General features: G+C 34.6%; 1 protein-coding gene across 5 annotated transcripts in view; it reads right to left on the reverse strand.

Moving 5' to 3' along the window:
- The window catches only part of FXR1 (FMR1 autosomal homolog 1), a 59,434-nt gene that overhangs the window by 14,606 nt on the left and 32,028 nt on the right, over window positions 1-12,800 (reverse strand). For all 5 annotated transcript variants that reach the window (XM_032407129.1, XM_032407127.1, XM_032407130.1 and 2 more), the window contains exons 8-11: window positions 11,567-11,737; window positions 9,679-9,757; window positions 5,935-6,044; window positions 1,138-1,224 (exon numbers count right to left, since the gene is read on the reverse strand). In XM_032407129.1, the coding sequence (XP_032263020.1) occupies window positions 1,138-1,224; window positions 5,935-6,044; window positions 9,679-9,757; window positions 11,567-11,737 (447 nt within the window). The remainder of the gene's footprint in view (window positions 1-1,137; window positions 1,225-5,934; window positions 6,045-9,678; window positions 9,758-11,566; window positions 11,738-12,800) is intronic.

Consider the following 12,800-nt stretch of genomic DNA (forward strand, 5'->3'; position numbering starts at 1 on the left):
CATATGAGAGGGACTATTAAGCTACTTTTCCATCAAAACAGTGACACCGGGTGCCTGGGTGGCTCAGTTGGTTAAGCGACTGCCTTCGGCTCAGGTCATGATCCTGGAGTCCTGGGATCGAGTCCCGCATCGGGCTCCCTGCTCAGCAGGGAGTCTGCTTCTCCCTCTGACCCTCCTCCCTCTCATGCTCTCTGTCTCTCATTCTCTCTCTCTCAAATAAATAAATAAAATCTTTAAAAAAAAAAAAAAAAAAAAAAAACAGTGACACCTGAGTTGTGGCCTACATGAACTAGGAGACTTGGTCATTCAAGACTTGGTCATTTCATCCCGAAACCGAGGTCATTACAGAATGTGAAGGTAAGGTGACCAGACAAAGCTTCTGGCTAAGTAGTAGTAGAGTACTGGATGATAAAGCATGGGCTTTAAAATGCCAGACTGAATTGAGATTTATAAACATGAGTTTTAAAAGAATGACATCATCATGTGTGCTTTCAAAATATTAACATAAGAGCAATGATATGAGTGATTAAAAGGACTAAAACCTACTAGAGACAGAACTGTTGAGGATATTAGAAGAGAAACTTAATAAAAGATAAAGTAGAAAATGACAATTGCAACTTTTAATAATTTATGGGCCATTTCTTTTTTAAAATCTTTGCTCTTTATTTATCAACTCAAATAGACTATCTTAAAAATGATGGTTAAGAATTACCAAATGATGTCTATGGGATATCACCTCTGATTCAAATACTAGTTACCAAGAAAGCCCATCTTACTCCCTGCCCTATTTGCACTTAAAACATCAAGGTAAAAACAAAATGGTTTCAGTATAGCACATGTATATACGTAAGGTGAGGAGAGTCAAATTAGAGGAACACAAGTGTGACCATTTCTTAAACAGTAAGGAAAGAATGTCAAAGTTCAGAGAAAAAGAGAAACAATGTGCATTAAGGCCAATCATTTTATTATGGCAACGGACCTTTTACTCCTAAATTCTCAAGTAGGAGAACAGGGTAAATCTGAAGCTGAATTAAAAAAATATTTAAGGATTTGAAATTTAATATGAATATAAAATTGATGTATTTTGAAGTTTAACATATGAAGCAACAATGATATGAATGTGAACAGTATACAAACCTTTAGATAAGCAATATGATACTCTAAAAGAACTTGCACATTTCCGATGCTTTCTTTAGTGCCAACAAATACAAACGGAACCATACCCTGTAAGAAAACACAACATCCTCAGTATTTCATATTTTAACAAAGTCTAGCCTAAATTTCACATACCAATATATAATTTGGAAAACTTTTCTAAAACACAGCGATTTATATCTACTGAAATTCAAGATTTAAAAATAAACTGCTGGGCGCCTGGGTGGCTCAGTCGTTAAGCGTCTGCCTTCAGCCCAGGTCATGATCCCAGGGTCCTGGGATCGAGCCCCGCATGAGGCTCCCTGCTCCGCAGGAAGCCTGCTTCTCCCTCTCCCACTCCCCCTGCTTGTGTTCCCTCTCTCGCTGTGTCTCTGTCAAATAAATAAATAAAATCTTTAAAAAATAAAAATAAACTAAGAAAAAAATCAATATAATTTGGAAATACCGAGGTTTTCAATAACTCATTGTATTTGCCCTACAATTTAAGTATGCTAAAAATTTAAATTACCTTTAAAATACCAGTTTATATCAGATTTTCTAATTCCTAATTCAGTCTTTCTCCATATATAAACCACCTTTTAATGAAATTTTCCTTCAAACTGGTATAAATTTATAGACCAGACAGATCACGTTGGTAGTGATGGCTTTAAAAAGGTAAAGCACATTAGGTAGGTTATCCCTAATATGTGCTCACTTAACAAAACTGTCAATGTTGTGTATTGGAAGTAGTGCTTCCTGACCATTAACAGTGTAACGTACAGAGTACAAATATTTACACCATGTAAAATAAAGGAATTACTGATATGGGCAAATATTTAGTCACCAATATTAAAGCAAATCAAAGAATTAATTTTGCTGAATTTACAAAGAAATACACTTCTACCTTCCTAATGGCTAAGGAAAAATGAGTAGAGCCTAAATAAACTTCCCCAGGCAGTTTCAGTGTCTCATTTTCTTGATTCTACAGATGAGTTCCTAACAGCTATTCAAACAGATTGGCTTAAGAGGGCATGAAAAAAAGGACCATAACTTAAGCTTAAGAAGTAAGAAGTCTTGACTCTGTCCTCAGGAATTCATGGGCAGGTAAGAAAGACAGCAAAGTGAATGAAAGACGGAGGAGGGGTAAAAAAAGATCTAAAATACTTTAAGCACATACCACATTTCTAGGAGTATATTATTCTACACCTGTATCTTATTTAATATTCATTAAAAAGTAACTATAAGAAATACTCCAATTAAAAAAAAAAAATACTCCAATTTTACAGCTGAGAAAGCAATTTGCCCAAAGTCATACAATTAGCCAATGAGCCAGCCAATTTCATATCCAGTTACCTAATTCCAAGTAACAACCACTTGTCACTTGCCCCAATACAGAATAATGAAAAAGGATAAATAAAATCCCTAAAGGCAATCACAATCTCAGAAAAGATACTAAACATTCCTGCAATAATCTTATTGCACAACATTAGTGATATCAATGAAAAACACAGCAATATTAAGTAGAATGTGTATTATGCGATCCCAAATGTGGAAACCTAGGGGAACTCCTAAAAATATTATTAAAGTAAATGTTAAAAACAAATAGAATTTTACCAAGGAGGTAAAGAAGGAAAAGTCATTCTAAGACAGATGATCTGCAAGGAGTAAGAGAAATACAATGCCTTGACCCTGAAGTTGAGATGCTATCACCAATACCTCCAAAGAAAAGGACAGTTAAGAATGCAACCTTAAAGACATATTTTACAGAATACTTTAATGGCTACTATAGAGCCATAATAAAAAATTTGAAGAGTAAATGATTAATACGGAATATGAAAATTTGTTTCTAAGAGTTATTTCCGTGAACTTTCTAGATTTTTTTTTTTAAGATTTTATTTATTTGTCAGAAAGAGAGAGGGAGAGAGAGAACAAGCAGGAGGGGAGTGGCAGGCAGTGGGAGAAGCAGGCTCCCTGCCGAGCAAGGAGCCCGAAGTGGGACTCGATCCCAGGACCCTGGGATCATGACCTGAGCCGAAGGCAGACGCTTAACTGACTGAGCCACCCCAGCGCCCCGAAATTTCTAGATTTTTAAAAAATGCTAATAACTGATTACTTATATTTAACAGATTGCACTGACACTACCAACTAGCACTTGGGAAAAATAAAGCAGGATCCCTGGTTCCTAATACCTTACAACCCCCCCCAAAAAAATTTATTGGAGTGAAAAATTTATATACTTTTAAAAAACCTGGAGAATGAAATATAAATGGATCTCTAAATGATCTACATGTAGGAAAGATCTTGCCAAGCAGGACACAAAATGCGAAAGTCTTAAGTCATAAAGCAAAAGCCCAAAAAAAAATTCCAACAACATAAAAAATTTATACTGGGGGGAAATAATCAAGGAAAAGAGTATTTGCTACAAATATAGAAAGACAAAAGACTAGCTTCCTTAAAATGCAGAAGTTCTAACAACTTAGTAATAAAGGCAAAAAATATACAAAAGACAAGCTGCTTAACAGAAAAACTAAAATGTCTTTTAAGCATATGGAGAGAGAACATGTACACCTTCTGGAATGGCACTAATTAAAAGTTTGATAAAACTCTGTATTCGCAAGTATGTGGAAAATAGACCCATTTCCGACACTGGTGGAAAGAATGTGTGGGAAAACTGAGATCTAAAAATTTAAATGCCTTTTACCCTTTGATCTAAAAAACCCACTTCCAGGAATTTACTCTCTAGTGGTTAAGGGATATTTGCTGCAGCACTGTTTTTAGTAGCAAAACAAAGACATGAAAAGGCAACCAACAACAGTCTAAAATCTATGAGACACAATGGAGAGAGGAGAGATACAGACAGGACATAGATACACATTTACTTTTCACACTATATCCTTCTGTGCTATTCTAACTTTTACATAGGTGTATTTCTTCTACAGTGAAAAGCTCAAATCCAATCTTAAAAACGGACTGAAAATACTGAGCAAGCATCTAACTCTGTACACTTCATTGGGCTAGAGAAAAACAGAGAATATGGGAATTCAGACTTTATTTCTTGATTTCAGAGTTCATAATGTGGCTTGGTGAGATAACAAAAAATATAAGGTTGAGAGAAAATCATCACATAATTAGATAGACAATAATTGCAATGATACATAGGTGGGAAAGGTCATCTCAGGCTCAAGGTGGGTCACCAAAGACTTCAGCATAAACAAGTTATAAACAGTCTGTCAGGGGATTTAGACAGCTTAAATTATGAAATGGTGGCCCCAAATAAGCGAATACCAACCTTCAAACTTGTTTTAACATGCAATGTTCTAAAAATTTTTTAATTTTGTATATTATAGGTTTCCAACTTCTCATAATATCAAAAGATATAGCAACCAGATTAAAGCTAAGCAGCATCTGCTTCTTTTATAGAAAGAGACCATGCACCCTCCTATCCGTATCTTGTATATCCCAACCTGCTTCATCATTTAGTAATCTGCTTGGTTTCTATAAGCATTTAAATTTCTTAACCCTGACACAGAAATGGGGGTAACAATAACCAAAACTACAAAACAGTAAAGTACAGTAAAGTTCTTATTTATGAAGACAGACTTAGAAGAATTAGCTTTGCAACAAAATGTTAAATACTGGAAAGCAACTAGGGATAAATCAAGCTAAGAAATTTATAGTTGACTCATATAATGGCCCTGACCAATAAATACCTTGATGTCCAGACCACTTTTATGGAGTGGTTGTATGCTAAATGGATCACCTTTCTTTTATACATTAAATAGGGGGTATAAAGGGGAAAGTGTGAATTTTTATGACACCTTGATTTTAATCCTCCTCTCAAAGGCAACAGGAGGGAGGGTTGCTTAAAAAGTAAAGGTTATTTGAGATTTATAGCAATTTTGGAAGCAGTGTAGGATGAAACAAATCTCAGCCACAGTACTCATTTCTGTAATACTAAGGCATGTGTTAATCATTTTGTTTGCTTTGCCTCTACGTTCTAATTAAAAGGAATAAAGGAAGTGGCTCCCTAATAGACATCTTTACAACATCCAATACTTGATGTGAGAGTATCTGAGCTAATCTGACTAGTTTCTTTCTTTTAAAGAAGACACATTCTTTCCAACAGGCTAGTAAGCCCTCCAAGCAATAATCTATTGTGCAAAACTGAAGCTGCTTCCTGAGAGATAATATGGGAGAAAATCCTTGCCTTATATTCATTCGTAGGCATACAAAGTTTAAGCCACTGGAGCCACCAAAGTAAGAGATCTTTCAAGTTATGGATGAGGAGTAAAGAACAGTATTATAGACAAAATATGAACATGTGAGAAGAGACGGAAAAAGAAATGTCAGAAAGTTGGTGTCGTAATAACGACATAAAAGGTTAAAGATTTCAGTTAAGAAATGATCAGTGTTTTCAGATTCTAAAAAAGGTTAAGTACACGGTTATTTACTAAGAATTCCTTTATAACAAACTTGTTAAGTACAAAAAAGAACTGTTAAAATTCTCAAACTGAAACCATTTTATCAAAAATTGGCTTTTTATTGAAGTACTGAGAAGCCAATCAAGATCCCACGGCCCACAACTGAAAGATTACTTGTTTTCTTAAGCACAGAAAACAATATTGTGAGGAATAAAATTTAAAAAAAAGAAAAAAAAAATCCACTGCATCAGACTGTAAGTAGCTCACTAGATAAAACTCATTAAAATGATTTCCAAAATATAAAAAAACATTATACATCAGCCAGGAACAGAACACGGTTTAAAAAAAGTGGGGGGGATTATACATTTTAAATACTTACATCTTCTCTAGGTAATTTATTTTCATTGTCTCCTTCAATTCTCACCCGAACCACACCAGATTTGTCCACTATTTCCTGAATGACTTTGCCATTTTTTCCAATTACTTTTCCTTTAATAAGAGAAAAAAATATAACAATAAGTTAAAACCAATACTGTTATCCTTCCAACACTAGCCCAAATAATTTGACTTGCTATCAAATTAAAAAACCAAGAAAAGCTCCATCTTTTTATACTCTCAATATATTCACCCTGAGGACTACAGAGGAATTTTATCCTTAGTCTGAAAAACTTCCTTCTTTTCAGAATGCCTAAGGCTATTATTAACTAGGATTGACAATGTTACTCACATGTAAGTCATTTTCCAAGTCTAAAACATTTTTTAATGTGCTCTACCATCATTTCTATATTTTTAAAGTATCAATGTAACCCATTCCAAAACTTTGGACATACAAATAAAGGCAAAAGAAACACTTATTTTGGCACTGTTAACAAATTTAATCTTGCTTTCATATTCAACTTGCTATTCGTCCAAAACACACCTATTAACTTGAAGATACTTTTAAAATGAATACTCTCTCTTCAATGAAATGTTTGCGTTTAACATTTTTGACCAAGTTTTTAAGTACTTCATAGCTATACAAATACATATAGTACGTATATGTTATGCTGTCTTCCTAGATATGAAATACAATATATTGACATAAATTCCAAATTATTTACCTTCTCCACACTTAACATTTAAGTGTGTCAAACAGCAGTTACTGAGTATCCAATAACTAAAAGAGAAACTAAAAGGGGGGACAGGAAATTCTCTCCCCTTTAGGAGCTTATTCTTATAAAGACAGCAAACTAGTAAAATAGCAAAGCAGTACTAGATAGTGTTACCTGGTAAAAGAAGTAAATATTCACAGGTAACCTTCCCTGTATGAAATAGATGTATCCCTTATAAAAGTTATTAAGTCCAAATCCCTCATTCTTTTTTAAATCAGCAATCTATTTCCAGAATAAATTAATTTCAGTTGAAAGGGGTTAAAATGAAGTTATTCCTATCGCATGCTTGAGAAAACAAGTTTCCATTAAAGAATAAATAAGGGAACCACAGCAAGAGTAAATGGCTCAATACAGCAAAGACACCATTACAGGATTTTCTATCCCTATTCTCAAACCTCCTTCCCCATTAATAACCCTAAGTTTAAAAGCAGCAGCAACTGAACAGGTAAAAAGAAAAAAACAGAGTAGGACAGGGAATTCACATGATGTAGGTCTTCTCTGAGCAGCCCTAGCAGCAGTATATAAAAGCAACCTTCATTGTTAACACAGTGAAGCTCAAGCAGCAACTCCATCCTTGACCCTGCTAAAAATAAGCAAATGTCTTTTCGAAAAAACAAAAATCAGACTGATATATCATAATCCCTCCCCCAGAATCTTTGCCCCTTCCTTCTATGCACTATACCAGTGGTGAGTGTACATCCATCACCCTTCTGGGGTCTGTGGCAGGGACCTACCTGAAAGTTTTATTTAGTCCCACCAGAGACCGTCAATATTTTAAATGATCATTTCCATTAAATTCCAAAGCATATTGACAAACTGAAGCAGACCTGTAGTATAAATTGAGCACTGAGCATAAATGCTGAAGGGACAGAGTAAAGAAGTGATTAAGGAAGGCTTCCAGGAGGTGAAAAGTTTCAATTTATTTTTAAATCAACGTTCATATAATATTTTTCTTTTGACTTAGGAGGGGTGGGAATGGTCAGGGTCTAGAACTCTTAGAACCTGAATGTGTTAAGAGAATTCTCTTTAACTTACCCACCAAGTAGTCCTCATTCCCTTTTACTCCTCAGTCCACTTTTTCTTTTTCACTTGGACTAAGAATGTACTATTTTTCAAAAGACTGCTTCACCCACAGAACATTTTGGAGGGAAATGTAGTATTATTATATACAACAACCAAGAAATCATTACACTACCTCTGAGTATTTCACCAACATATAATAGTTGCTGCTAATGTGTATTTTCTGAAGAGTCCCAAATAACCCAAATCACCAAAGCGAACCAAGACAGAGTAGAGGAAAAGAGACATGACAAGTACTCACATCATTGCACAGACAAATGAATAAAGAGAAGAACCAGGGAACTACAAATATATCCAATTTCCTTATTTCTGAAATATCAGGAATTTTTACTCAAAATTAACACTACCACAAACTCTGTAAGACCAAGGCTCTCTTCTACAGAATTGTTGGGTTGGAAAGAACCCGGATTTCCTTTCACACCCTCATCTCCAAATCAGTTTTACAAGTGAAGAAACCTAAGTTAAATTTGTTATGTAAAGCAGCAACCACAATGTTAGTACTGACAGGTGTCAATAATTGTGATTTAAAGAAAATAGGGGATTCGTTTTCAAAAGCAGCTTGTCAAAGGTGACTTCATTTGACAATGATAAACATGTGATAATATTTTGTACCTTAATGTTTGTTAGAATTATACAAAAACTCTTAAGCTTATACTTAATTTTAACATCTCATCTCTCCAGCAGTTCAACCTACAGTGAACAAGAACCAATAAAATGGAGCTTACTTATCTGGCACTATGTCATACCTATCCAAATGCTTGGGCAAAGTAAGAGACAAACTAATAGTTGAATACCAAGAAACTGTCCAAGTTGTTGTTCCAGAGTATGCTAACTTGTTACTGGTCAAAACAAGCATCTTTTTTAAAGTGGAAGTTTTGATGTGTTTTCTATAACTGTTTTTTTTGAAATAGGATTTGACAACTAGAACACCTATAGCAAAAAAAATCATTTCCAAAAGGCAAAACAGGCCTAACTGTATATAAATGGAGCCCAAGAGGCTCTGTTTCAATAAGGTCAAGAAACTCATCAGACACAGCAATGGACAAAAACTCAAGCCCCTCCTAGTAAATGTCTCTGCTTTATGTTAATGCTTACTTTTATATTAAAGGTTTAGGATAATCACTGAGGATTTACTTAATACATGACCAAAATTTTTCCATTTGTCTCAAATAGCATTTAAAAGGACAGATAACACCAATGTAGAGAATATTAATAACAAAGCCATTAAACAACTACTCATCCCAAGCTATAAAGCTCTTTTAACTACAGCTTCAAACTCAAAAATCTGTCACTTAACTTATAGCCCATGGGTTCATAATTTCCATAATGGTGACAGAAACTTAATAGTGAATCCTCCCCTCCTATCATCATCACCATCCTTCTCTCCTGCCCATGACTTCTTACCTTATTCTATGCCTTTGCAACAACCAATTATTATTTATTCAGGGCCTACTGTGTAGAAGTTTATTACCCTATTGTTAGTCCACTCTTACTTTTTCTTCTGCACTAAACAAAAGAAAAAAAATATCACAAACACCTTCTCAAAAAATACCATGACAATTTTGATGGACATATGAGTGATAAAAAGACATTAAGTGAATAAGAAGAGCAAGCCCAAGGGGTGAAATGGCTTTTAAAAAATGTAATGACAAACTGTTATAAAAATCATGGGTCATATTAGTGAGGCACCCTGTACAGAAGGAAATATCTTTACTTTTTATTATGGTGGTAACGAGATACAAGTCACATACAACATTACTAAAAAAAGAAAAGTACGGCTATCAAATGCTCCATGTAACTATAAATACGGTATCAGACAAGATTAAATTTCAATTAAATTGTTGTATAATTAATAACATTTAACTTATTTAACATTTAGTAGAAATACCTACCAACAAGATTCCTAGGAACCTGAATAAAATCCTCCACAAATTCCAAGAAACCTCTAGCCTTTTTTACAGCATCAGCACTCTGCAGGAGAAAATAAACATAAAATATAACCCTGAAGAAAACCCCAATCCAAAAAAAAAAAAAAAACCCTGCACAAGAAATGAGAAATTCTGAATTATTATGCTCTAGTACAAGATTCTGCTCAGCCCACTAAAGTGACATTTCAGGTCAAGTAATTCATGAAGTACTTTAAAAAAAAAAAGTATTATTAAAAAGACTAGGAAAAAAACATAGTATTAGAACATCTCTAAGGGAAGGGGAGGAACCCTAAGCTGAGAAAATAGCAGAATTTAGCTTACTTACATTAGCCAAATTTTAACCCAATCCTAAATATATTTGGTCCATACTCCCATGTTAAATTTCTCTAGGTGAATGTTAAATACAAATTATTCATATTGTCTACACTGTCTGCACTTGTTTTTTCACTCTCAACATAAATTATTTAAAAAGCTGTTTTTGTGGAGATGAATTTTTTTAAAGTACCTATTGATAAGATCATTAAAATTCCTAACTTCTAATGGGTATAATTTTAAGACTGAAAGACTGGGGAAGAGGTCTCTCTACAGGGAATCTGTAGTTCGCAGGAAGTTATCTTCCACTTTTACTGTTTGTTCTTTAATAACAACAGATGAAGTGTATTGTGTGCTCATCACATCATGTAACACAAAAATTTTTTAAGCATATTTAATCCTCACAAACTATAACATAAGCACTACTATTTTCATTTCTAAATGAGGAATTTATACAGGGAAGTTAAGTAACTTTCTCCAAGCTCACTCCAAGTGGTAGAGACAATTCCAATCCAGGCAGTGCAGTTCCAAAGCCTTTTGTCTTAATTACTGTATACTGCCCACTTTTAAAGGTTTCAGAAATAAAATTTGGGGGAAAAAAAAAATCAGGCCTCTAGTCAGATTCACTATATGACCCAGCTTTTCATGAGAAGAACTATGTATGAAAAGTCAAGACTTGAGGGGCACCTGAGAGACTCAATCTGGTTAAGTGTCTACCTTCAGCTCAGGTCATGATCTCAGGGTCCTAGGATGGACTGGGCTCCCTGCTCAGTAGGGAGTCTGCTTGTCCCTACCCCCTTCACTTGTGCTCTTTAACTCACACACACTCTAATATTTTTTTTAAGATTTTATTTGATAGAGAGAGGGAGCACACAAAGGGAGCAGCAGACTCCCCGTCAAGCAGAGAGCCCGACGCAGGACTCGATTCCAGGACCCCAAGACCATGACCCAAGCCGAAGGCAGATGCCCAACCGACTGAGCCACCCAGGTGCCCCTCTAATAAGTATCTTAAAAAAAAAAAAAAAAAGTCAAGACTTGAAATCATCACCCAAAAAACCTCATCCATTTATTCTAATGTGAGGCATGGTCTTGACGAAAAGTGTGACTTATTTTCAGATTTGTTATTTTCCAGGCCACACAAATGTCACAATTAACCAGTGACAAAATATTATCCAAATTCAAGTTCTTCAAAAGCTCCTCTATTACATGCTGTTTACAAATGACAGTGCCTGACACAGCAAGCACCCAAAAAAAGCAAATTATTTGTAATGCACATAAAACAGAGTTAAAATCAGAAGCAGTTGGTTAAACTTCTGAGAACAGTTCACATTAAATAGTAAATCTTTTATTGCCCCACATAATACTATTTTAATCCACCTGCACACATGTAATGGTTACTGGGGTTGACTGATTTTAAAACTATTTCACTGGGAAACTTAAATGCCAAATAATATACAATCAAACAATAGTTATAATAAAGTTATTGAAAAAAAAATTTTTTAAATAAAGTTACTGAGATGGGGGACAGACAACAGCTTACCTCTCCATAGATTCTAAATGTTCCAGTATCTTCATCTAGCTCAATAGCTGTAACTCCAGGAACCTTCCTAGCTTGCTGTATGTTACTACCATGTGTTCCTATTGCCAGGCCCATCAAATCTTCTCTCACAACAAATTCCTCATGAAAAGCTGCTGCAAGTTGTTTTGTGCACTAGCAAAAGAGGCATGTTAGAATTTATATTACAAAAGATCAAAAACAAAAACAGTTTTTCATATACCCACGTTTGTAGTATTCATAATAGTCAAGAAGTGAAAGCAAACCAAATGTGCACTAACTGAACAGATAAACAAAATGAGATATAGGCATATAAAATTATTCAGCCTTCAAAAGGAAATTTTGACACATGCTACAATGTGGATTGAGGACACTGTGCTTAGTGAAATAAGCTGGTAACACAAAAAAATACTGTTATGATTCCACCTATACGAGGTTTTTAGAGTAGTCAAATTTATAGAAACAAAAAGTAGAATGGTGGTTGCCTGAGGTGTGCGGGGGGACGGAGTGGCTGTCTAACGGATACAGTTTCAGTTTTGCAAAATGAAAAGTTCTGGAAATTGGTTGATTAACAACATGAACAGACTTAATACTACTGAACTGCAAATTTAAAAATGATTAAGTGGTAAATTTTATGTTGTATTTTACCAAAATAAAAAAAAAAACCTAAGAAAAAAATAAAAGATACTCATTTGGGATCATATAATAGAAAAGGAAAAACAGTTTGGTAAGTATATTTAATCATGATCACAGAAAATAGTTAATTCTAAAACAAATTTTCTGGAATTGCTGATATAAGTTCTCCAATTCAGAGGATTCATTTTTCAAAACTCACTCACCATACATCCCTTGTTTGGAACTTTTTAAATTAGTAACGGTACTTGCAAATATGTCCTAAAGATAAACATACCTCAATTTCTCTAAGCTCTGAATGTGGTGCGTGGGGGGGGGGGGAGTCTCCTAATAGCGTGGCAATGAAGAATAAGAGAAAACAAAGGAATACCTTAGGATGGGATAGAAAAGAAAACAATAGGCTCTTTTTTAAAACGTACATGCTATGTGTCCTCCCCTCCTCTCCTCTTACGTAAGAGTTATTATAGTCAACTAGTTAACTAATGGAAGTGTGTTATGAATGACAGCTAACAGGGTAGTAAAAAAGCTTAAGGACAGAGTAAAGAAAAACCAGCAATACAGTTCTACTGGATATCCTTATGAGTTT

This window comes from Phoca vitulina, unplaced genomic scaffold, assembly GCF_004348235.1.
Source record: "Phoca vitulina isolate PV1807 unplaced genomic scaffold, GSC_HSeal_1.0 scaffold8, whole genome shotgun sequence".
NCBI classification, from domain to species: Eukaryota; Metazoa; Chordata; class Mammalia; order Carnivora; family Phocidae; genus Phoca; species Phoca vitulina.